We start from the raw sequence: 22,555 nt of genomic DNA on the forward strand, positions 1-22,555 counted from the left end.
GAGAATTACCTGCCCACCTCAAAGAGATTATGCAAATTTGTTGTTGTGGAAAGACATCTTGAGAAATGCAGACCTCACTGGTAAGTGCTGGGTGATGGATGTGTACTGAATGCTAGGTGTATACTTGAAATGTGGTCCTAAATAAGAAGATTTTTGTAGTCTGGGATACTTCTGGAATTGCAATAGATACTAATTCTGTTTTATTCACAGCACAAAGCCATATTTTTCTTTTCTAAAAGAAACTGTTGTGTTTGTGATCTTTTGTAGGCGTAACCTGACAAAGTTATCCCTGATATTCAGCCATATGCTGGCAGAACTCAAAGGTATTTTCCCAAGCGGCCTTTTCCAAGGAGACACGTTCCGGATCACCAAGGCAGATGCTGCAGAATTTTGGAGGAAAGCTTTTGGGGAAAAGTAAGTTTCTAACTGTGCTTATAATGAGAGACGTGGGAACAAACTTCACGCAAAGTTATGTACTTTTAAAAATTCAGCTCCTCTTTTCTGGTTCAGAAAGGTCTTTGTCAGGTTAATCATAGAAACATGTAATAGGAAAGACCTATTAGGTCATTTGGTCCACTCTCTGGGGTCGAGTACAGGATTGTTGCTACGTTATATTTTCCAGTTCTTCGTCCTGTCTTGTTTTAAATGTGTCAAGTGATGGGTCTTTCCCCACTTTCCCTAGGAGACTGTTTTACTGTCACAGTTTCTCTGGATTACTCAGCCTAAATTATTCAGGCTAAATTTTCCTCTCCTTAAGTTAATTCCTTAACTTCTAAGTAAGCTGCACAAACTAGCAGAATAATATGCTTTCTTCTTCTAAAGGTTACTATGCCCCCAGTATTAGTTGTCCTTTAGGTAAGCTCTTATATTAAATTCTTTTCATTTTCCCTCCAATTAGTCTTTCTAATCACTTAGTCACCTTTCTTCTGGCTTCTCTGAAAGAAGCTTTTTCTTCTTCTTCTTCAGTTTGCATAATGGATTGGTTAAGATAGAATGGAAGAGAAAGTTAAGTGCAACATATATTTAGGTATAAACAGTTGAAATGTCAGTTTTAATTTTTATATCTAGTAAAAAGCTGACTAAATGATCTTTAGAGGTGTCCACAGCAACCTTTGATGATTAAAGTTAAGCAAATTGGGCACTACTTTCTAACTAAAAAAAGTACTTCACATGAAGAATTTAATTGGTAGGTGTTAGAACAAAAAGCAGTAATATGTTTACTCATGAATAACGCAGTGGTCTGAAGCTAGGTACGTTTTTTTTATGTATCTATTCCACCTGATGTTTTAAAAGAAGGAAAGTATTTCTTTATACAGGAGCCTCTGCTTTGGCTTCTGGTTATCTTACTTCTCTAGTTATTCCTTCTTTAGAGAACTGTTTAGAACTTTTTAATTTTTATTTTTTAACCATCTAGATCTCTGCTAAAGGGCTTGCTATTAACTCCTACTCTACCAGCTGCAATGTTATGAAACTCTTATCACCTGGGAGTATTGTATACAGCCCCGGCGCATGCATGTTGACCGTGGTGACATGACAGGACTGCAAACAAAGGGAAAGGAGAAAGCAGAGCTGGGCTTCAGATTCCAAAATTTTATATATGCACAGAAAATTGACTGATGTCCGTTTGGCTGCTAATTTCCTGTGATACCAAGAAATCTTTTGCTTGTATAATGTGAATAAATCTCTTGTAGCTAGAGGTTTTCCTCTAGGAAAGAGGAGGTTTCCTCCTCTCTCACTTTATCACGAGGCATATACTCACAAATAAAATACCTAGGGTTTGTATAGGGAGGTGATCTCCAGTCACTCACATTTACCAATGGCTTGGTTTTCCCCAGGACTATTGTTCCTTGGAAGAGCTTCCGTCAGGCCTTGCACGAAGTGCATCCAATCAGTTCGGGGCTTGAAGCCATGGCCCTGAAGTCAACAATTGACTTGACGTGCAATGACTACATTTCAGTATTTGAATTTGATATCTTCACACGACTTTTTCAGGTAAGAATTCAGGAATGTGACTGACCAGAAATGGCTGAAAAATATGTATCTTGGTGCTTCAAGTTAGACACTTGCCCCAGGATAAAGCAAATTTTCCACATTAAAATAACATCATTTATACTGTAATGGGTTTGGTCTTCTTGCCCCTCGTCCTCTGGCAAGTTTTGATAATGCTTAGAACTTCTGACTGAAAAAGAAAAAGTTGTCTAAATATAAATTGCAACTGTAAGGCACATTCAATATCTTTCTGTGAATCAATTTTTCCCTTTCAAAAGTCACTTTTAGACTGAAGTTCTGACACAACTTCTATAAGCCAGGAAATGTGAAGCTTAGTTTATCAGTCTGTCTTCCCTTGTGTCCTTTTTTTCTTGTCAGATATATTTTCCGTGGGGGATGTTCAGGATGGAGTGCGAGCATGGATATTTGGGTTTCCTGGCATTTGAACTGACACAGCCAGGATGTTGTGTACACGTTCTGTGTTCCGTGTGCAAGAAATATCTGTGTTACTGAAGGGATATTAATAATAGGTAAAATTTGAACCCACGGTCATTAATAGCACTGAGCTCAAAAGCACAGCTTCTGATGGTGCAACTGGATATTTACAAGAACAAACACTTACTTCTTTGGCTCTGACTTGCSTTTTCCCATGTGATAGGGTGGGTTGTAATTAAGATATGTCTAGCTGAAAAATTCCCATGTTCAGTGTTGCAATGTATCTGATCTCATTCAGTACTTTTTCCAACTGTAGTACATAAAGAGCAAACTAAGAGTAGCTGCAATTTCAAAGAGAAGCAAAGTTTTTAGGGAGAAGAAATATCTTCTATTAGACAAGCTAATAAATGTGGAAAAAACAGATGAGATTCTAGACACAGAAGCCCTTCTTCAGAATTGAAATCTATCAGACTGTTGTTTTGACTTTTTCTGCATCATTTTTAGGAATATTAAACATGTATGAGTTTATTTATTCAAATCAAAACTCCTTTACTAAACAGCAAGGAAGAAGTCACTGAGGTCACTAGCCAGTAATCCTTGCCACACCCAAGTGGGGTTAGGTGGTTAAGGAATAGTCACAAGCATCTTACACACAGTGAAACTGAGACAGAGAGGAGAGGTCACTTTTCTGAGGCCATATAGGAAGTCGCTGTTGGAGATGCGACTAGTCATGGTTTCTGGTCCCGTACATAATCTTATTAAATTCCTATCTCTATCCCTGTCTCAGTAATGAGTCATCTTCTCTGCAGAAGCAGTACAGATTGGTAGCTGTTCTTGGGTTGTCTTTTTTGTGACCTCAGTGACTTCTTCCTTGCTGTTTATTAAAGGAGTTTTGATTAAAGCCTGTCTAAGATGATATTGGTATCACCTGCAAGAGAGAAACTCAAATTCTGAGGCTGCTGCATGAAAATATAGCTTTTAGTTCCTCTGCTGGATTTCTGGTGGCATAAGAAATCTGATTCTTTAACTGAAGAACTGACTCGTTTGATTAAGGAATATTGTACATGTTGATACCTTCTAGAAGTGCATGGTTAATATATTTCTTTGTTGTTTCTGTAGCCATGGTCCTCTCTGCTCAGGAACTGGAATAGCCTAGCGGTGACTCATCCTGGTTATATGGCATTCCTAACATATGATGAGGTAAAAGCCCGGCTTCAGAAGTTCATTCACAAACCTGGCAGGTTAGTGCTTGGCAGCAGTGGCCTTTTGGACTGCTCTTGCTAACATCTCTGATTATTGCACTGGCCCGAGGAGGTTGGGATTTTTTTGTCTTTGTCCTCCTTTCTCAGCAATTTAAATATGAAAAAAACCAGCTTGCCCTGTATTCAGAGATTATCCTCCATGTGGCGACATACCTCCTGCTCACACCCCCAGCTGTCACACCAGCTCCCACCAGCGTGAGCAGGACGCACTGAGGCAAACGTATGCCGCAGAGTGAGCCCAGACCGTGAGCAGTTTAGGACCATGAATAAGGGAAGGAATCAATATGTCCCATAGCTTCCTGGCATATTTACATCTAACCAGGAGAGCTGAAGGATTGCAGCCCTGGTTAGCAGTGTCTACATTTAAAGCCAACTTCAGACAGATAGCCAGGGCAGCTGACCACTGGTTGCGCTGGCAGAAAGCGGCAAGCTAGGCGAGGGAGGCTGCAAGGTGATGCTGCGGGCTGGGTGGGCTTGGGAGGACATGGGGCAACGCACGCTTCTGGGAGGGTCGTGGACCTGAGTAGCTTTGGGCTGCTAACGTCCTGGGTGTAACTTGGTCCAGTGCAACAGAGCTAACAAATTTCTCTTTGTGCGTGAAGGGTCAAGAGTTCATTTCTGAAGACTGTTAGAAGACTGTTAGTTCTGTGCTGGTTTTGAAAATGGAAACCTTGTGCAGCCTGGGTTTTTTGGGGGGGACGGGGGTTGTTTGTTTGTTTTTTTAAGTTAATTTGAAACTAATGGTTATGAGGATGCTAACACTTCTTGCTCTGGATCCTGGGTTTGATTTCACATTGAGGCCAGTGCTTGGATACTTTGCTTGCTTCATATCAGATTGCAAGGTTCTCCTTTGATCTGCTTGGGGATAAAGTGAGAAAAGCTGATATAAATCATCCAGTTATTCTTACTAGTTTTTGTTTGTTGTCTTGAGATAGCCAGACAAAGGCTGCTTACTTGATATTTAATCTTTTCTGCCTGTTCCAGTCTAAACTGAAGTTTCTTTTCCTTCGTCTATTTTCAGTTATATTTTCCGATTGAGTTGTACACGACTTGGTCAGTGGGCCATTGGTTATGTTACTGCAGATGGGAACATTCTTCAGACAATCCCCCACAACAAACCTCTCTTTCAAGCACTGATTGATGGCTTCAGGGAAGGCTTGTAAGTAACTGTATCAACATCAAATTTTTTTTGCCTTTTTGCCCTTTTTTATTGTGAGTTTGTTTTATGCATCTTAATCCTGTGGTATGGTCTTGAAATCAGTTGAATGTTAAAATGATTCCTCTGGGTTCATAAGACATTATCTACTTTATGGTAGAGGCAATATGTTGCAGAGGTCAAGCAACCTCTGTTGACATCGCTAAGCCCCTTTTGCACATCTCTCAGCTCTTCCTTTTTGTTTTGACCTCAATTCAGCAAAACACTTCAAGCATGTCCCATTGATGTCAGTGGAATAATTCATATGCTTAACTATTTTGGCACTCAAGAATACTCAGACAGCTATCTTTTGCACTGCGTATCTCTATTCTCCTTTGCAGTTGTAGAGAATAAGTGTCTGTCAGCATTTCCCTTGTCATGACCTGTTTTCCAGTTGGGTTCTAAACCTGTGTCACAGCAACTGAAATTACATCCTCAGTTTTCTTACTTTGGATATTACAGTTTCACTGTAGGATGCTTTAAGAAGAGAAGGCTGGGGCCATAACCTTCTGTTAAAAAAAAAAAAAAAAAAGTTGCCAGGAGGGAAAACAAGCTTCTCTTTTCTATTTTTAAGAATGGCATGTTTGGTTTTGATCTGATAGGAAAGTTATTCCAAAACTTTGTTTGAATTCCAAACACCTTGAATTCTCTCCCCTTACTTCTCACCCTTGTTYCTTCTTTCCTCCTCCACCCCCAAAAGGGACCTTATATGGGTGTTTGTGTGTGTGTTYGTGTGCATATGTGCACATACATAGAGTTTCTTTTTTCTCCAACTTCTTGCAGTTATTTATTTCCCGATGGCCGGAATCAGAATCCTGACTTGACTGGCTTGTGTGAGCCCACACCTCAGGACCACATTAAAGTTACACAGGTGAGCAGAGTATTCTTTCCTATCAAACTTGTTTGCTTTCTTCCCGATTTCTGGCCTCCTTAGCTGTTTATACAATTCTGTCTTATAAACCAGTATTCTGAAGGCTTGTTTTTAAAGCTACTGTATTGCATCTTGTAGGAGTGGTAGAAATCTTTGAATGAKAGGGCTGGGGAGAGGAGATTGCAAAGGTTAAATAAAGCTTCACCTTTATGTGGGACTGACAGATTTTAAGATATTTATTTAGAATGTTCTGCCAAATATTCATTCCTCTGTGCCATCTAGCATGTCTGTGCTTGTGGACCTTGCTTTCCTAAGCTGTTCTTGGGACATCTAAATAAAAATGCGGGATAAGTTCAAGTCCACTTTTTTTTCAAGGCTTGTCAGATATATCTAGCACATAAAATCACAGTGGAATCTTTTCAGACTTCTGCTCTGTTGCGCTATGTTCTTGTGTTTGGAATTTATTTACTTTTTCCTGCAAATCTTGTGTTGGATTTCTTGTAGCTATGACTAATCAGGCATGTTATTTTCCAGTATCAACGGTGTCGGTCTTTCTTTCCCCAAGGAACAATATGAATTGTATTGCGAGATGGGCTCCACATTCCAGCTGTGTAAAATCTGTGCTGAAAACGACAAGGATGTGAAGATTGAACCATGCGGCCATCTGATGTGCACTTCCTGTCTCACTGCATGGCAGGTTAGGCTTTGCCCTCTTGTTGCTCTCCCAGAGTGATGCTGGTTACTCTTTTACAAAAGTAGTATATACTCTTTCTTCTCAAAACTGTTTAGTTTCTTCCGGCTATGGAGATTAGGCAGTGGAACTGAAAACAAGCTCATATTACAGTAATACCAGTGCATCAGTGCCAGCTTCACTTGCCCAGGAGAAGCTAGTCAGATGCCTGGYCTCTTAATTGAGGAATAGGCAAGAAGTGTGAGGACTTGCCAAAAAAGTCTACTTTTTCTACTGCAGGGAGAAAATCCTCTATACTTATAGCACAGGTTGCCTTTMTCTCTTCCTTGCATTCAAAAGGTAGCTCAACATGAAATGTTTAAACCTCTTTGTATATTATCCATGGATTTCATTTCTGCATCTTAGTGGCTGTTATATCTCTTTTCTCTGAAGGAATCAGAAGGCCAGGGTTGTCCTTTTTGCCGCTGTGAAATCAAAGGAACGGAGCCGATTGTAGTAGACCCATTTGATCCCAGAGGAGGAGGAGGATTATCACGGCAAGGTGCAGAAGGAACTCCTTCACCCAATTATGATGATGACGATGATGATAGAGCTGATGATTCCCTCTTCATGATGAAAGAATTAGCTGGTACCAAAGTAAGGATACTTGAGTGTGTGCTAGTAGATGTGGCAGCATTTACCAAGACTGCATGTTCTCCATCAGTTTTCTGTGGTCTCAGTGTCTCGTGCACATGAGGTTTGTCAGACTTCACAAAAAAAAGGATTTTAGTCAGCATACAGAGGRTGAAATAAACAGGGATTTAGGTTTAGCTACATGCTGTCGGTTCAGTTAAGTAATACTGGTCACACTTCAAAATCTGTGATCTTTTGTRTGTTGTCTTGGAAGATGAGGTCTTGGTCAGCCCTTTGAAGAGTGAAAGAGCTGACTTCAATTGGAACATAAGGTCTAGGTTTAAAACACTTCCCTGCATGCTTAGCAATGCTGTTTTTGATTTATTAGCCATAGTTTGCTCGTATCAGCAGAAATTCATCCGTTTTCCCCAGTGATGAATATAACTAACCAGATATAGTGTTCCCAAGGTTCTGATGACTAGCTGGGTAGAGGGCAGGCTATTTTCCTGAGGAAGTCAATTTGACTGTCATCTTTTAATATGGTGTCTGACAAATTTGTATAATAAAGGTCTGATGACTCTCTACCATCAGTGCTACTTCCTTCCAGGAGATGTGTACAAGAGAGGCATTCTTTATGAATCACTGCATGTATTTTTTAAAAGCTCATTGCTGCTCTTGCACATCTACAGTTAGCATTGTTCTGCTAACATAGGCAAGTGATTTTGAATTTGACTAATTTTTAATAACTGAATCCACTAAAATAAGCTGCTTTTCCTGGTCAGAAAGAATCCTATACTCTGATTTACCTACCACTGATGAGATTTCTCTTTAGCTTCCACCCTGTGAAATAGTGTATTAAATTACAAACTGTGTTCCCGGAGATTGTTTTTGTATACATAGCTTGGGGAAGCAAAGCACAGTTTCCTTGATGTGACATCCTGTTGTGGTTTGCAGTAGGCTAGTATTCTCTATTTGCTGGCACTAGTGAATTCAAACGTGTGTAAAGCTTTTCAAAGTTACAGGGCACTAGCCTTTCCTGTAAAATAAATTATATAAAGAAGAGGAAAATAGGTACTGTTCTGATTTGTTAGATGGAAAAACAGATTTACAGGGACAAAAATAGAGGTTTTGGTGCATGCTAATGATTGCTGCAAGTACCATGACACTGTAGTAAGGCAGTCTGCGCAGTGGTGACTGCGATGCTAAGTTTTTTCTGCAGCAGATCATGCCCTCTGGTGTCAAAAGGAAGACAGGCTTGCTACTACTCGAATCCTGGTAAGGCAGATTTGTTACTCTAGGAAAACAGTTTGTCTTTTATTGTGCCCTTGCTAAACRTTCATTTGTGGTTGTGTGCCACAGTTGAGCACGCTGGTGATCTTCAAGGTTTGTTCCAGTCAAGTTTTGTTGTGCTGTGACAGCGCTTTCATTTACTCATGTATGGTTGTAATTAATATAGTCATTTGTTACCAACAGCGATACTGAAGGCAGTGCCAGTCACAGAACTTGAAAGCAATAAGAACCAGCCTCTCTAGAGGAAAGGAGCTTTGCTGAATTTTATCAATTTCCCTATTTTTTCTCTTTTAGGTCGAGCGTCCTCCTTCTCCATTCTCAGTAGCTCCGCAGGCCACCCTTCCTCCTGTGCCACCACGACTGGATCTTTTGCAGCAACGGGTGTCCAATCCACCCGGGGCGTCCAGTCCTGGGACCACTTCAAAGGTAAAACACTCTTTTTGCCCTTTCAGATATCATGTTGGTGGGGCAGGAGGGCAATGGAGTGTTCTGGTGAACCCTTCATGTTCTCTGTGATGTCCCTAAATTCTTTCACACATGATTTTTTCTTCTTTCTTTTCCACAGTCCTGTCAGGCCACCTTTCCTTCCATTCCCCCATGACAACCCAATCTGTCCTGAAAGCAAATGCTTCCTTTGGGAATCCATGGTTGGAGAGTCCCTATTTCCCATCTAGAGGTTCTGTCTTCCTTCCCATTCCTCCATGCAATTGCCGGAAAGCAGATAGGCATAACCTGAAGTACTTGGCCACTTAGGCTGACCGGTGCCCTCCTGATGAAAAACCAAGTTATCCTTATTAACAGTATCTTCACTGGTTTTCAGTCTCAGCCATTGGTGCCTATGCCCCATGTAGCTGCATTTATGGACTTGTGTTTTTTTCTAGACGGTGAACTAGATGTGGGAAGGTGTTATATTTCTGTCCCAGTTTCCCTCTTCTTCCCAAATCTTTCCATCAAGCACTTTTCAGATACAAAACCAAAGGAGGAATGATATATACGTGTGACTGGGAGAGAGAGAAACTGTTTTCCTGGTTGACCAGCAGGAGACAGTAGCGTGATCTTGGTAGCATTTGCTGGTTGGTTAAGAAATGGCAGTGGTTCTTCAGTTGGTTTGAATGAAGTAATAGAATTATGCTTGAAAGTTCAGGCAGAAGAAAATAACCATTTCTATGATTTGCTCACTGATGGAAGTTAACTTGTATAAATAATCTGCAGCTGAAAATTTTTGAAATGATGAGTATCTGCACCTGCTGAGATAATTTATTGTATAAAAAAGGTGAAACAAAAAGTAAAACCCACCCTCCTCCCAGCTGCCTCCCACCCTTTTATATTTTGTGGCTAGACTACCCTTGCTAAACAGTATTTTACATTCTTCTGCTGCTTTCCAGGCTGCTCCAGGTACCCTTCACAAGGATAAACCTTTGCCGATCCCACCAACGCTCCGAGATCTCCCACCGCCACCCCCTCCGGACAGGCCACATTGCATCGGAACCGAGAGTCGACCTCAGAGACGTCCCCTGCCCTGCACGCCAGGAGACTGTCCTTTGAGAGACAAACTTCCCCCTGTGCCCTCCAACCGTCAGGGCGAGCCGTGGCCATCCCGACCAATTCCGAAAGCCCCCTCTGTAGCTCTCAGCCCTGGTGACCCTTGGGCTGGGAGAGAACTGTCAAACAGGCACTCGCTTCCCTTCTCCTTGCCCTCTCAGATGGATTCCAGGGCTGACACCCATCGGCTTGGGAGCACGCTCAGCCTGGACAACCCAGTGGTGAGTAGACGTATTTTGTGAGGAATTAAATCCCCCAATGTGGGGTCCTTCCGTGGGGTCCCACTGGAATGCCTCTGTTCTCCAGATGGGGAGGCCCAGTACCCATCCGGGGCCCACTAGTCTTTTGCTTGTATAGCCTTTAACTCCTCACAGAGATGGGAGAAGTGGTTATTGGTGTGCAGAGGTGCAGTGGGAATAGTGCCCTCCTGTTTCCTTTCCTCTTTATCTAATCTTGTTTCCTGCCCTGCAGGGGACACGTGCCGAAAGGCATCTATTAGATTAGGAATTGTCCCTCTGTATTGTCTGCCCGTGTAAAGCAGCTCTAGGTACACCTAACTGCAGCGCTGGGTGCCACAGCTGATTTCTTCTTTCTCTTTCTGCCTGCGGGGTGGACTTCCCTTCCCCCTTGACTGCAGTTCTGGCCGCTTTCCTTATTTGATGAGTGCCGGGGCCCCCTGGGGGGCCGGAGCCGGGCTCATCCCATCCCATCTCATTTCCAGTCCATGGGTGACCACTCGGTGTAAGAGAGCAGCCCACGTGGGTATGGGGAGGGGTTGTTGCTGCTGCTGAGGTTCCTGGATTGCCCTGTTATGCTGTCGCATGAGCTCTGTCTCCTCCCGCTGTCAAATTAAGTACATCTTCAAGGTATGTRGCAACCCTCTTATCAATGGCTTTAGGTACGCTGGGTCCACTGGGGACGATATAGGCATGTGGCCTAGCCGTCCCCGTTCCCTGATCGCTTGTAGACAGGCGGCCTCATTTACTGCCTCAGTCAATCCCATTAAGGTGTGGATGGGGATCACTAATGGCTCTCCCTGCTCATGGGGATCGATTCCTCCTGCCCAAAAGGCAGCCCAGGAAGTCAGAGAATGAAGGTGACCCCCCCGGCAGAGCAGGGTTGTCAGGAGGCCCTTCCGTGAGGAAAACTCCTGGTCCCCAGAATCCTTCTGCTTCCACCCTGTCCAATATTATCCTATCTCCTCCCAGTTTGTTTATTCTTATTACCCACTCTGTCTCCGCTTCTCCAGGTTTCCGACAGAATTTTTCCTGGAGACTCGCTATCTGCAAGGGGTGAAACAGGGTGGTACGAGTAGCCTCCCGCCAGTTGCCTCCTTGGGGTCCCATAGTGATTTTATGTTTTACTATGGGGGCTATCCTTTTTATCAACAGCTCATCTTCCCTATCTCTTTCCCCATTCTCCATGGCGGGGGGGTTGATCATTTTCTGGATCAAACTAGATGTCCCCATCCCAAGTTTCTGGGTCAGTGAGCACTCGGTGTATTTTGGCAAGGTCAAAAGTTTTAGACTGCTTAGCCAGCATCACCTAAAACTTCTCTTCTACTGCCCTCCTTTTATCTTGTTCAACCTTCAATTGTTTGTTGGTGCGATTGTTTTCTATCTGCAGTAGCAGACATTGCTGTTTTGGGGCCTGCATTTCATTTTGGAGGGTAGCTAGTTCTTTATCTCACTGTTCCCTGTAAGCGTAAGCTGCCTCCAAACAAGCCCCCAGCATTTTTAGAATTACGCCTTTATTTTGGCCGTCCTTACTCTTACCTCTAGCTAAGTCTAGTTGCCTTTCCGCATCCCCCCAATCATGCCAATGATCATTAACCCATTTGGGTGAGAACTTGGGGGATTCCTCCACTCTGTGCCCCTTGCKCTGTCAGTTATTTGCAGTCATCTGGGGTCTGAGATAAGGGTGGGGGGCATAGTTGTGCTCCGCCATGCTGGCTGACAGCTTTGCAACTGTGCTGATAGGCCTTGTGTTTCTAATTCCTGGTTTGGAATTTTTTCTTTCAGAGCTTGAGCGGTGGTCCACCAGCAACCTCAGAGTGTGAGCACCCCAAAATTAAACCCTCCTCATCTGCCAATGCTATCTACTCCTTAGCTGCCAGGTGTGTTGTTTTCTAACAAATGTGCTTTTTTTGTAATAGTAGAAAGGTAAATTGTAAGTCTCTCTCCATGCTGGTGCCAGGGATAGAATTTGACACAACTCTGTCAGCCTAAGTTTCCATCTTTGAAGAATTATTAAAGCACACAATCAAGAAAAATTAGATGAAATTAGCTTCTTGTTTTAGGTCTGTGGGTGATAGTAGTTACCTTTGGATGTGGCAACAGGAAACAGGCTTGTGTATGGTTTCTAAATCATTTTTTGGATATRTAAGAGTGTGAGATGGGTGCTCAAGTCATGGGACAGAACTGCAGGTACAACACAGCTATTCTTTGGCCGGTTGCGCTGGATCAGGCTACAGTTTCCTTTAGCTCTTTGGTAAATTCACTTCCAAGTTGGTCTTTCTAAATATAGAGTGTGAAGCAGGTGATGTAAAATGTGTGTATGATATTGTCAACTTCCTTTTGCACAATGACTTTGTGCCAGTGTGACCTTGCAGCTGGGCTGCTGAGAATCCTGAAAGCCAGGTTCTTTCTCTAGAGAGWATCCATTTTAAAATGACTGCTTGTTACTTCAGCTGTGAGTTTGAAAGGCTGCTTTGATATTAATTAGATTTGGCTTAAATGTTTTTCTAGTGTTTCTATCTTGTTTCTTCTGCCTCCAGACCACTGCCTGTACCGAAACTGCCACCTGGGGAACAGTCGGAAAGCGACGAAGACACTGAATACATGTCACCATCCTCTCTGCCTGTGGTGCCTCCAGGTCCTGCTGCACAAAAACCAGAGCTCAAAATGCCTTTGGAAATGACTCAGAGTTTACGGTGAGATTCTGTTTGTATGTACTGTGCTTCCTCTTCATGCCTCAGGGAAGCACATTCGTTTACTAGGGTGGAGGTTTTGCTTGCTCTGTCTGCTGACTTCCCCCACTGATACTCACCAGATTTAGAGTGACATAGCAAACTGTAAATGAAAGGCAGCTACTGCTCTTTTGCAGAAACCTTTTATAGTCATTAAAGGAGTCACATAACCACTCCCACCTCTTTCTGCTGGTAGTCCTTTGACAGCAGCGGCAGCCACCGAAATCCAAAATTACATTAAAGGGTTGTTTTCTGGCGGTATCAAACTCTTCAGAGCTGATCTGCTATATTGCAGTAGACAATATTAGAGCATTCACAGGAACAAATATTCTCTCGCAAAATGGTGGTGATTTCATTTTTGGAGCAGAGATGTGTGCAGAGTCGCAGGCACAGTATCTAGGTGATGGCTGACCATCGTTGCTTGTCTGAAAGGAAATGTGCATTCTCTCCCTCAGAGTATTAGAGTGTGACCAGCAAACGGACGGCTGTATGTACGAGGCAATGTACAACATTCACTCCCAAGCAGCGTCCTCTGCTTTTGAGACTGTCAACACTTCTGGTGAGTGGGTGTGCTAAAAAAAAAAAAAAAAAAACTAAATGAAATGTTGCATGCTTTTGCTGTTAAAACAGCTAGGATGTATGTGGAAACATTTGGTTCTGTGTACTGCAAACTGTATGTGGGGATGTTGCTGAGAAGCCCAGTTGGAATGAACTGTAAAAGTATTCAGCAGTTGTTTAAAAAATTGCTGTTTGGAAAATTGTTTTCTGGGCTTAGCTGCTGTGAGCAGCTGCAGCAGCAGTCAGCCCACATGTATCATAAACATTTTGAATATAATACTAGGGCAGTTTAATTCCTTACCTTCTGGAAAGAGCTTCCTCTAAATTTGGGGTTTTGGCAGCACAGCCATAGTTCTGTGTCCTGTCAGTGTTTGTGGACTCCAGGGGAACTCAGAGTCTGCCCTGAGGGACAGAGACTCTGTTCAGTCCCAGAGCTCAGAACGTGTCTCTTATTCTAGATGAAGGGGATCTGGCAGCAGCCACTGCCAGCAATGGCCCTGAAGAATCAGAAAATGAAGAAGATGGCTATGATGTGCCCAAGCCACCACTACCAGTTGCTATYGCTCGTCGCACACTGTCTGATATCTCCAATGCCACGCCTGCCTTCAGCCGAATGTCTTTGGAAAACGACCCTGTAACAGGTTAGAGAACATCCATAGTGAAGACATTGTAGTGGTTACTAATAGCTTGCTATGCGCATTTGAAATTTCTCTGTCACTGACTCAAGGTTTTGTGTGTAGACTGYATAATCACTTTTACAGTGCAGAATTACACTGTTTTTTTGTGTTAGGTTTGCTTTACAACTTGGAATGTACTGCTTTGGTCATGTAAATCAATGAGTTAGCAAATCACATCTAAATCACAGTTAGCAAAACCTCTCCTCAGCCTAAAGGGTATGCCTTAAGCCACTATATCCTACAGGGCATAGGATACATTTTGTACCAGGGCATGAAACAGACCTTCAGAATATTCCTGTTTATCACTGTACAAGTTAAAGCAGAGATGACTGGCCCTGCACTGCTTCTGGGCTGGCTCGGTCTCGGGTGCAGTTGTTGCCAGCAGATGGCACACGCGCACTTTTTGATGCTGCCAGTTCCTTTGCACAGGGACCTAGTGGCTCTCCAAGGCCAGCTTTTTGTCCCTGGGGAGTAGAGGACATCCTGTCCTTCTGGCTCTGAGGCACATTCTCTAGGGAAAAACCAAAGCCTTGTCTCTCTGAAGGCCTTTCTGAATAATGCTTGACTTATTCCCTACAACTGCCCAGTGGCTCTGAAGGAAGCACTGAAACTCTTTCCTGTTGAGGGGCTTTCAGCATGTCTGAACTCTCTGGTGATTTGCTGAGTAAGAGGAGTGAATTTCTTCTTCCTTCGGGAGGCAGGCAGGAGGCAGAACCTCCTGTACCCAAGACCACTTGCCCCAGCGCTCCACCAGCTCCCTTTCCCCGAGCTTGTTGGTGTTCAGCTCAGAGAAGAGCAACGGAGTTTGTTAGTGTTTGCCACTCCTCCCTGCCCCGCTTTCTCTGTCTCTCACTGTGTCTGTAGAACAGGGCTGGCAGGGATAAAAAGCGGCAGAGAGAGCTCACATCCTGCTCCTGAATGAGCTACTGAGCTTAATYATTGACCTTTCTTTGTTTCTACTGCCCTGAAACGAGAACAGAGCTATTGTCCTGCTTTGTAGTGTTAGGAGATCTGCTAAAGAAAAGTGCTGCGCTAGTGGTGATTGTTACTGCTCGGGGAAGTGTTCGCAGCTTTCTGAAACGTTGTGTATCGGCTACTGCGGGAGTCTGGTGTTAAGCAAGGCCGGCTACTGTGGGATACGTTCTGGCAGTGCCGCGTTCTCTTCCATTGTGCCGTACAATTTAGTTTCTTAATCACTTACCAAAAAAGCTGTGCTAGTAGCTGCTCTTTCAAATTGACCCATGGTCTCTGAAATTTGATCCAGTTCAAGCTGAAGTAGCTATTTCAAAACACAATTTGGGGAAAGAAGGGGGTAGTCCTTTTTCCTAATCGTACAAAAGGCTTTTTATGTGTAAGCAGCTTGTACTTTGAAGATTAGTGAGTTGAACTGCATTGTGGTTGGTGAGGAAGCTTCAATGAATTTGTTTCCTTGAAGAGCTTTCTCTATTTTAGTGTTTTGGTACAAGTTTTTCAGAAAGCCTCCATGATGACTGCTTTTTTTTCTGACCGGCGCTGCAGTGCCCACTCTTAAAAAGGGATTGTTTGGACATTCTTAGTTTTAGGGATTTGTATCTTGTACACCAGTTCAACTGCTAGAAAACTCTGTGTGGAGTACTCTGAGGAGTTTCCCCAGAAGGCAAATAAAACCTTGCCTAAGGTGATGGCAAATATTTGTGCAGAAAAATTTCTTGTGATTTCAAAAGTAAGAAAAAATATTTTCTGCAATGATATAGGAGGTTAGAACTAAAAAATAGTCAGGAGACTTTGCATTAGGAAGTGGAAGGGCATCTGAAACAGTGAGTTTTCTCTCCAAGGTATTAGTTAAAGCCTTGGAGTGTTTGGTGTCTAGTTTGGTTTCTTAGCTGATCTTTTTATCTCTCTGGGAGCAATGCATGATGTGGCTACTGGCAAGTAATGCATATGAATGATGAAGAGGAAAGGCAGAAGAGGCTGAGCTTACTGATCTGCCATAGCTGACAGCCATTTGGTAGGATGAGTTTCAGCAGGAACTCTTGTAGACGGCCCTGGCGTGCTGGTGGGCTGGCAGAGGAAGAGAAGCAGACCCTTCTGAGAACATAATTCGGTTGCTAGAGAGATCCTGATGGAGGAATTGTAACCAATAGATTTGGTTTGTCCGTGTGCTCCCTTAGCACACGGCAGTGTGGACATCAGTTGTGTGTGCAAAGAGCAGCATCTGGCTGGTTTAAACTCTCTGATTTTAGAAGGAAAATTTGGTAAAGACTGTTGCATATTCTCTGTGTCATTTTTTCCCCAGCAGATCTCTGCTCCTCAATCAAAGTTGGTATCTGAGCCCTGCTCACAGGCATGCATACATCTGTGCCCAAATTTTTCTGTTTGCATAGTTTTATTTTAATAAGCAAGCCTGATGTGGCCTTCTAATTATTTAATAAATCTGCATAGCCATTTTTGCCTACTAGAGGAGAAGCCAGGCCAGTCTGTGCCATTGTGTGGGAGGATAGGCCGGCTGGAGGAAGTACGATAGCTTTCAGAGGTGTGTTTTTGAAGTCCCAGTTTTCAGTTTAATACCATTCCTGCTTTGCTCCAAGCAAGAATCACATGCCCTTTTCTGATGTGATGCATTTGTTTCTTCTTCCAGGTTTTTCGGATGGCTCTCAAGTTCCGGAAAGGCCGCCGAAGCCGCTACCACGGAGAATAAATTCTGAGCGGAAAGCAGGGAGCTGCCAGTCAGGTGGAGCCAGCAGTGGGACCAGTGCGTCACTGCAACTCTCCAGTGAGATTGAGAATCTAATGAGCCAAGGCTACTCATATCAGGACATTCAGAAAGCACTGGTCATTGCACATAACAATATTGAGATGGCCAAGAATATTCTCCGAGAGTTTGTTTCCATTTCCTCCCCTGCGCACGTGGCTACATAGCACATTACCTCCGCACCTAGAACTTCTGTGGACCAACCGCCTGGGCAGCCATAGCCCAGCTACGCACCAAAGGGGAAGGGGGTTCCTTTAGAGACTTCGTGCTGAAGTCAGCCCTGCCTCTTAAGAGAATCAGTTATCAGGTTTTTGTGGTTCCAGATTTCAAAGCAGTGGAATGAAATGGAGCAGATTGGTGTTTTATACAGTGTATGTCTTGGAGTCCTTTACCCCTACCTCTTGTTTGAGAGAACAGATTTATTTCCAGGGTGTTGGTAGAGAAAGGTATCACAACAAGCGATCCCAGAGCTGATGCCCTGGAGGCTGGGGGGAGTGTTTTGTGCTGTGAATTCTAAGTGAATGCTCTGAGAAAAAAAGTCTCCGGGTCGGTGTGGTGTGTCCTGTGGTTCATGGTACTAGGTTTGGACCTGTTCGCTGCTGTGTGTTTGGCTCAGGCTTTTTAGAGCAGTTGAGAGGTGACCTTCTGCTGGGAATAAATGGGAGACCTTGGAAGAAATCTTTTGATTGCTTCCTGTTTGCCATGGTGTTTCCCTCTTACCTGTAATAATAGCATTTATTGCTTATGATGCAAGTCCTCCCTTTTTGCCTGGAGACAGTGCGACTGGCTTCTCTCAGGTATTTTGATCTTGGCAGTGCTGGGAGTTGGATTTCTCTCACTATGTGTCCTCTTGCTGGCAGTGCTGGCAGCATGGGATCCCAGGGAGCTAGATACACTGAAAGTTGTGCGTGTTTTCAGGTGGTGGGAGAGGGTAGGAAGAATTAGAGTGAGAGCRAAGAACTGGCCGCTGCTTATCCTTTTAGCCCTGTGCATTTCGTGCTTCGATGCTCAGACTTGATTGCGGCCCTGCTGGACTTGAGCAGCCATTGCTGGATGCTTCCATGCACTCTTTCTCTAGGAATGTTGCATCTGGTGAATATGATGTTTTATTTATCTTAACTGCATGGTGGCTGTCACAGACTAGTGGCCTTCACACGCATTCCATCACCTCCTTTAGAGACCTTTTGTGGGAGCAAGTTGTCTTTGTGCCAGACTGTTTTGTGGAATTGGTAGATGCAGCTGATGTATTTGTTGGTATCTTATCTGCTTTGCAGTAAAAAAAAAAAAGCAACAGTTCTCTGCATGGCTATCAAAACAACATGGGGGCTCTTCTTTCCATTTCCATTACTCCAAGGAATTGCCAGAGCTTGTGTTAAAACAGGTCTGGGGAAATTCTCTGTTTATAAAAGAATCACACTGGGCTTTAAAAGTCAGTGCTCAACTGTTACTTGGAAAAAAACTGACTTGTGTACTCAGCTACTTACTCTGTTCTTATGTGCTTGATATGCGAGAAGTGTGTGGCTTCTTTTGAGTGGATTTRAATCAAATAGGGATACACAGATCACAGCCTGACAGATGGACAGTGTTCTGAATACACTGAGTGGCTGTTAGCCTTTCAAAGAATGTCACGGATTATTGGTATCTCTCTAAGGGCAGCGGTAGTGACTAGGCAAAGGGTTGCAACTTGAAATATTTGTTGGAGTGCGTGTGGCAGTTGGATGAAGTTTAGCCTTTTAAAGACTCCAGTAGCTTGTCCCAGATCTCAGATAAACAGCTTGCAATTGGCAGAGAGGACTTAACAAGTGTTAGCAAAGGGAACAAAGCATAAATTGTTCATTTAATGTAGATTATAAATTTCACTGTAAATCCACAGCCTTATGAATTGATGCAGTGGGATTCAGACAGTTTAAAAGCAGGAACTATCTGTCCTCATGCCCTTCCTTTCTCTGGTACAGAAAATGTGGTCAAAAACTGTAAGGAGAGCTCCCGTCTTAGGTGCAGCACATGCAGGCCATCAGCACTGCTGCTATTTTGGAGCCAGGGCCGAAACCTGCAAATGCAGCACACCGTGAGATTTACGCCAGCGGGCACGGCTCTCCGCAGCGCGCGAAGTGAGGTCACGTGTGGCCAAGCGCAGGGGCTGGCGTGGCTGAAGGTGTTGAGTTGCAGAGAAGGTGAAGTCAGTGCGTATCGCACTCCGGGAAGAAGAGCTGTTCTTTTTTTCTCTGCCCACGCATGTGACAGTCAGCGGTATCGTGAATCAGTCCTGCTCTTTTTCTGTGAAATGCGGAATGCTCTGCCAGRAATGCCTGGCAGCCTTGGTCAGTGTGTCCGGGGAGCTTCTAGAGAAGCGAGCCTGGCACTGCGGCTGCTGAGGCAGGCACGTGGGGCAGCTCCCGTTGTCCTCTTAGTACATCTGCATGTTACGGTTGTGAACCTGGCCAAACTGTCCTAGTGTATCGTTATTTCCTGGCTTTGTGCTGGAGAACAGGYAAACCTCTTCTGCGAGGGAGCACTGCTGTTTTATTTCTCTCTTTTTTGTATCCTCTCCAGTTGTGCCACTAGCTCCGTGTTGGTTTTGGAGCCAGTTCGGTTCTGACTTGCAGTGTAAACTCAGTGCAAGCGTGTTTAAATGTGGTGTGTGGCTGGCTTTTTCACCCGGGCAGGGGTGCTGCTGCCAGGGCTGAGTGAGAGCCAAGCTCAAGTGGCTAGAAAGCCTTAACCCTTGTCTTGCCACAGTGTACGTGGTCAAAGTAGCAGTGCCCTGTCCCACACAAGCCYGTTATTAGAGCCTTGTCGTAGTGCTAAATTAAACGATGCCTAGCAGAGCTTTTACAGGCYTGTCTTTGGGGTTCATGTGCCAAGGGACAGTCCCATGGGCATCGTTCCAGATTAGCGATTAGAGAGCAATCTTTGTGGCATGTATTTCTGATTTTTCTGCATGTGTCCTTTCTGTGCACTGTTTGTGTTTCAAATGATTTAGGAGACTCAGGTCTCACTTTTTCCTCCTTGGACGTATGAGCGTTTGTTAGCATCACTGAAATCAGCGGAGTCCTGACTGTGTCCTCTGGCTATGCTCTGTGAAGTCAATCAGGCACTTCACAGTGTATTTTCTTCATTGTTTTTCTTTTAGAAAGGTGAGCCCAAGATTTATTCCTCTTCTTTTTCCGTTCACCTCCTTGGTGTTTATTCTGGAAAAGTTACCTTTGTAATGTTACTTTAAAAAAGAAAAAAAAAAAACCCAAATGTCTAGTGCCTTTCTTAAGGGAATGCTGCATCTCTAGGCTGGATCTGAGTACCCCTGTGAAAAGGAAGAGACCCAACTAGACTAGCTGTAAAACTACCTTTGAGTGTGCGACTGCTTTGGAAGGGGTGAAGCAAAGGGGCAAGAGAGATGGGCAATTGTCACTTCAACTATGACACTGTGTTTTGTAGCATTTCAACTGTGGAGGTTTCCTACTTTACCTGTTACTAACAGTGACTTGTCTGGACTGGTGCTGTATTAAGCTTGGTGTGAAGATGGTAGAATTGTAGGACAGGATTGTTTTTGCTTGTAACCGAATCAGTTCTGGTTATACAAATGCTGTTTTTCCCCCACCTGTCACCCCAGGAYATAAAGCAAGCAGAAAATACTTGGTACAGGACAAGCCGGGCACAAAATATGTGGAGCCAGTGTGYGTCTCTGCACGATGAGCAGCAGGTAGCTATAAAAAGCAGGCACCTATCATCTGTCTCGAACAGGGTTTCTGACTGACTTAGCGTGGCCAATGCACCCGAGCTGAATGGGAAGCTGAAATGAGACATGTCCGGCTATGAGTGTGGTAAAACTTGTCTGCTGCACTAGCCTTCTCTCTCTCTGTCTCTCTGTCTCTTTCTCTCTCTCTGTCTCTTTCTCTCTCTCTCTGTGTGTCTCTTTCTCTGTCTCTTTCTCTCTCTCTGTCTCTTTCTCTCTGTCTCTTTCTGTCTCTTTCTCTCTCTCTCTGTCTCTTTCTCTCTGTCTCTTTCTCTCTCTCTGTCTCTTTCTGTCTCTTTCTCTCTCTCTGTCTCTTTCTCTCTCTCTCTGTGTGTCTCTTTCTCTGTCTCTTTCTCTCTCTCTGTCTCTTTCTCTCTGTCTCTTTCTCTCTGTCTCTTTCTCTCTGTCTCTTTCTCTCTGTCTCTTTCTCTCTGTCTCTTTCTCTCTCTCTGTCTCTTTCTCTCTCTCTGTCTCTTTCTCTCTCTCTCTGTCTCTCTCTCTCTGTCTCTCTCTCTCTCTGCAAATGCTGCAGATTTAGGCATTCAGTGCCTCTCATGGGTAGCACTGCATTTGCTTTCCTTATAAACAGGTTTTCTGCATGCCCCTCACTGAGCCCTAATTAATTTTGGGGGAGCCAGGTAACATTCGGGTACAGCATGTTGCTTCCTGTACTAGACTGACTATAGTACTGTAGCTAATCCTGAGGCAGGGTCATTACTGTAAATGTCATTTTCAGTTGAGCAAGGAAAAATGCAACTCCCAGGGCACTTTTTGAAGGTGCCACATGAAAAATTAGAGTGGGGAATAAGGACACCTATTTTTAAAGTCCCTAATAAAAATCTTTGTTGAAATACCTGGTGGGGGAGGAACAGTTGTTATTTCTCTTGAATGATGAATACCAATTTGTATAATATCAGTGTTAAAAAATATGGAGATTTTCACAAAATATTTTAAAAAGTATAATAGTGTCATTAATATAAAAATATAATAGCAGTATTTAATCCTTTCAGATCTGTAAAGAATAAGAAAAAAACAGAAGGTAAATATTCTTACAGAGAGTAGCTTAGCTTTAAGGTTCACTTGGTTTAAAGTCCTCATTTTGTTTGCAAATGCATTGTTAATGTTTAGAGGTTATACTAATGTTATTTATTAATTGTTTCCATTCCTGTATGCTGCCCACTAAGAGCTTCTTTGTTTGGGATTTCATTCACCTGTGTCAATAAAGAAAACAAAACAAAACAAAGTTTTATTTTTAAATAAAATTTCCTTTGTTGTAGCATATGGTGTGTATTGTGTTGCTTTTGGGAGCTCTTGGAAAAGAATTTTGCACGGTAGACTATTGCAGACRTCTGGTACAGAGTGTCCAGGTATGAGACTTGCAGTTTGGGAGAACCAGATGGCTGACAGACGACGGTGGACATGGCATCCAGTGGAATCATCGACTGTAGRATCTCTTAAATCCTGACCCACTCCAACACATTAAACACACGAAATGAAGGAAAAAAACTGTTTGACACGTACAGAAAGAGGAAAAGCTACAGACAAAGTCCAACATCACTGAAGACAAAAAGTAACTATAATGATCAGAGCACAGAGTCTATATAGACTCCATATAGACTCCCTCCATATTATAGACTCCCTCCATATTATAGACTCCCTCCATATTATAGACTCCCTCCATATTATAGACTCCCCATACAGACCCCATCCATGTGCTATTCCTCTTAGCATCTTTTAGACTCTATCAGTAGACTTACCTGTTATAATCTCTCATTTTTTTCCAATAATAGTTTCATGTATCTGTAGATTCTGATAAGGAAGTACATTAGCAGAATCRCATTTTAATGTTTATTATTATCTATCCTAGCTGTTGGTACAGTTATGTACTACAATCTTATACTGTCTAATAATGAGACCTATTCAGCAGAATTGCCTGTTAGTAACTATTAGTAGATTCCATTTTTGTTACATATGAGATAGCTGAATACATCTACTGTAGCT

General features: G+C 43.3%; 1 protein-coding gene across 1 annotated transcript; it reads left to right on the forward strand.

Moving 5' to 3' along the window:
- Nucleotides 1-239: 239 nt before the first annotated feature.
- Nucleotides 240-18,108, forward strand: CBL (Cbl proto-oncogene; the record flags this gene model as incomplete). Its single annotated transcript, XM_026092289.1, has 14 exons — nt 240-414; nt 1,836-1,992; nt 3,544-3,665; nt 4,708-4,845; nt 5,665-5,752; nt 6,318-6,449; nt 6,876-7,079; nt 8,640-8,771; nt 9,731-10,108; nt 11,909-12,003; nt 12,664-12,819; nt 13,311-13,414; nt 13,872-14,054; nt 16,708-18,108. Coding segments are annotated over 14 exons (2,345 nt in total), but the record flags the coding sequence as incomplete, so codon positions are not given.
- Nucleotides 18,109-22,555: the final 4,447 nt, after the last annotated feature.

Source organism: Apteryx rowi, unplaced genomic scaffold, assembly GCF_003343035.1.
Source record: "Apteryx rowi isolate R43461 unplaced genomic scaffold, aptRow1 scaffold_1229, whole genome shotgun sequence".
NCBI classification, from domain to species: domain Eukaryota; kingdom Metazoa; phylum Chordata; class Aves; order Apterygiformes; family Apterygidae; genus Apteryx; species Apteryx rowi.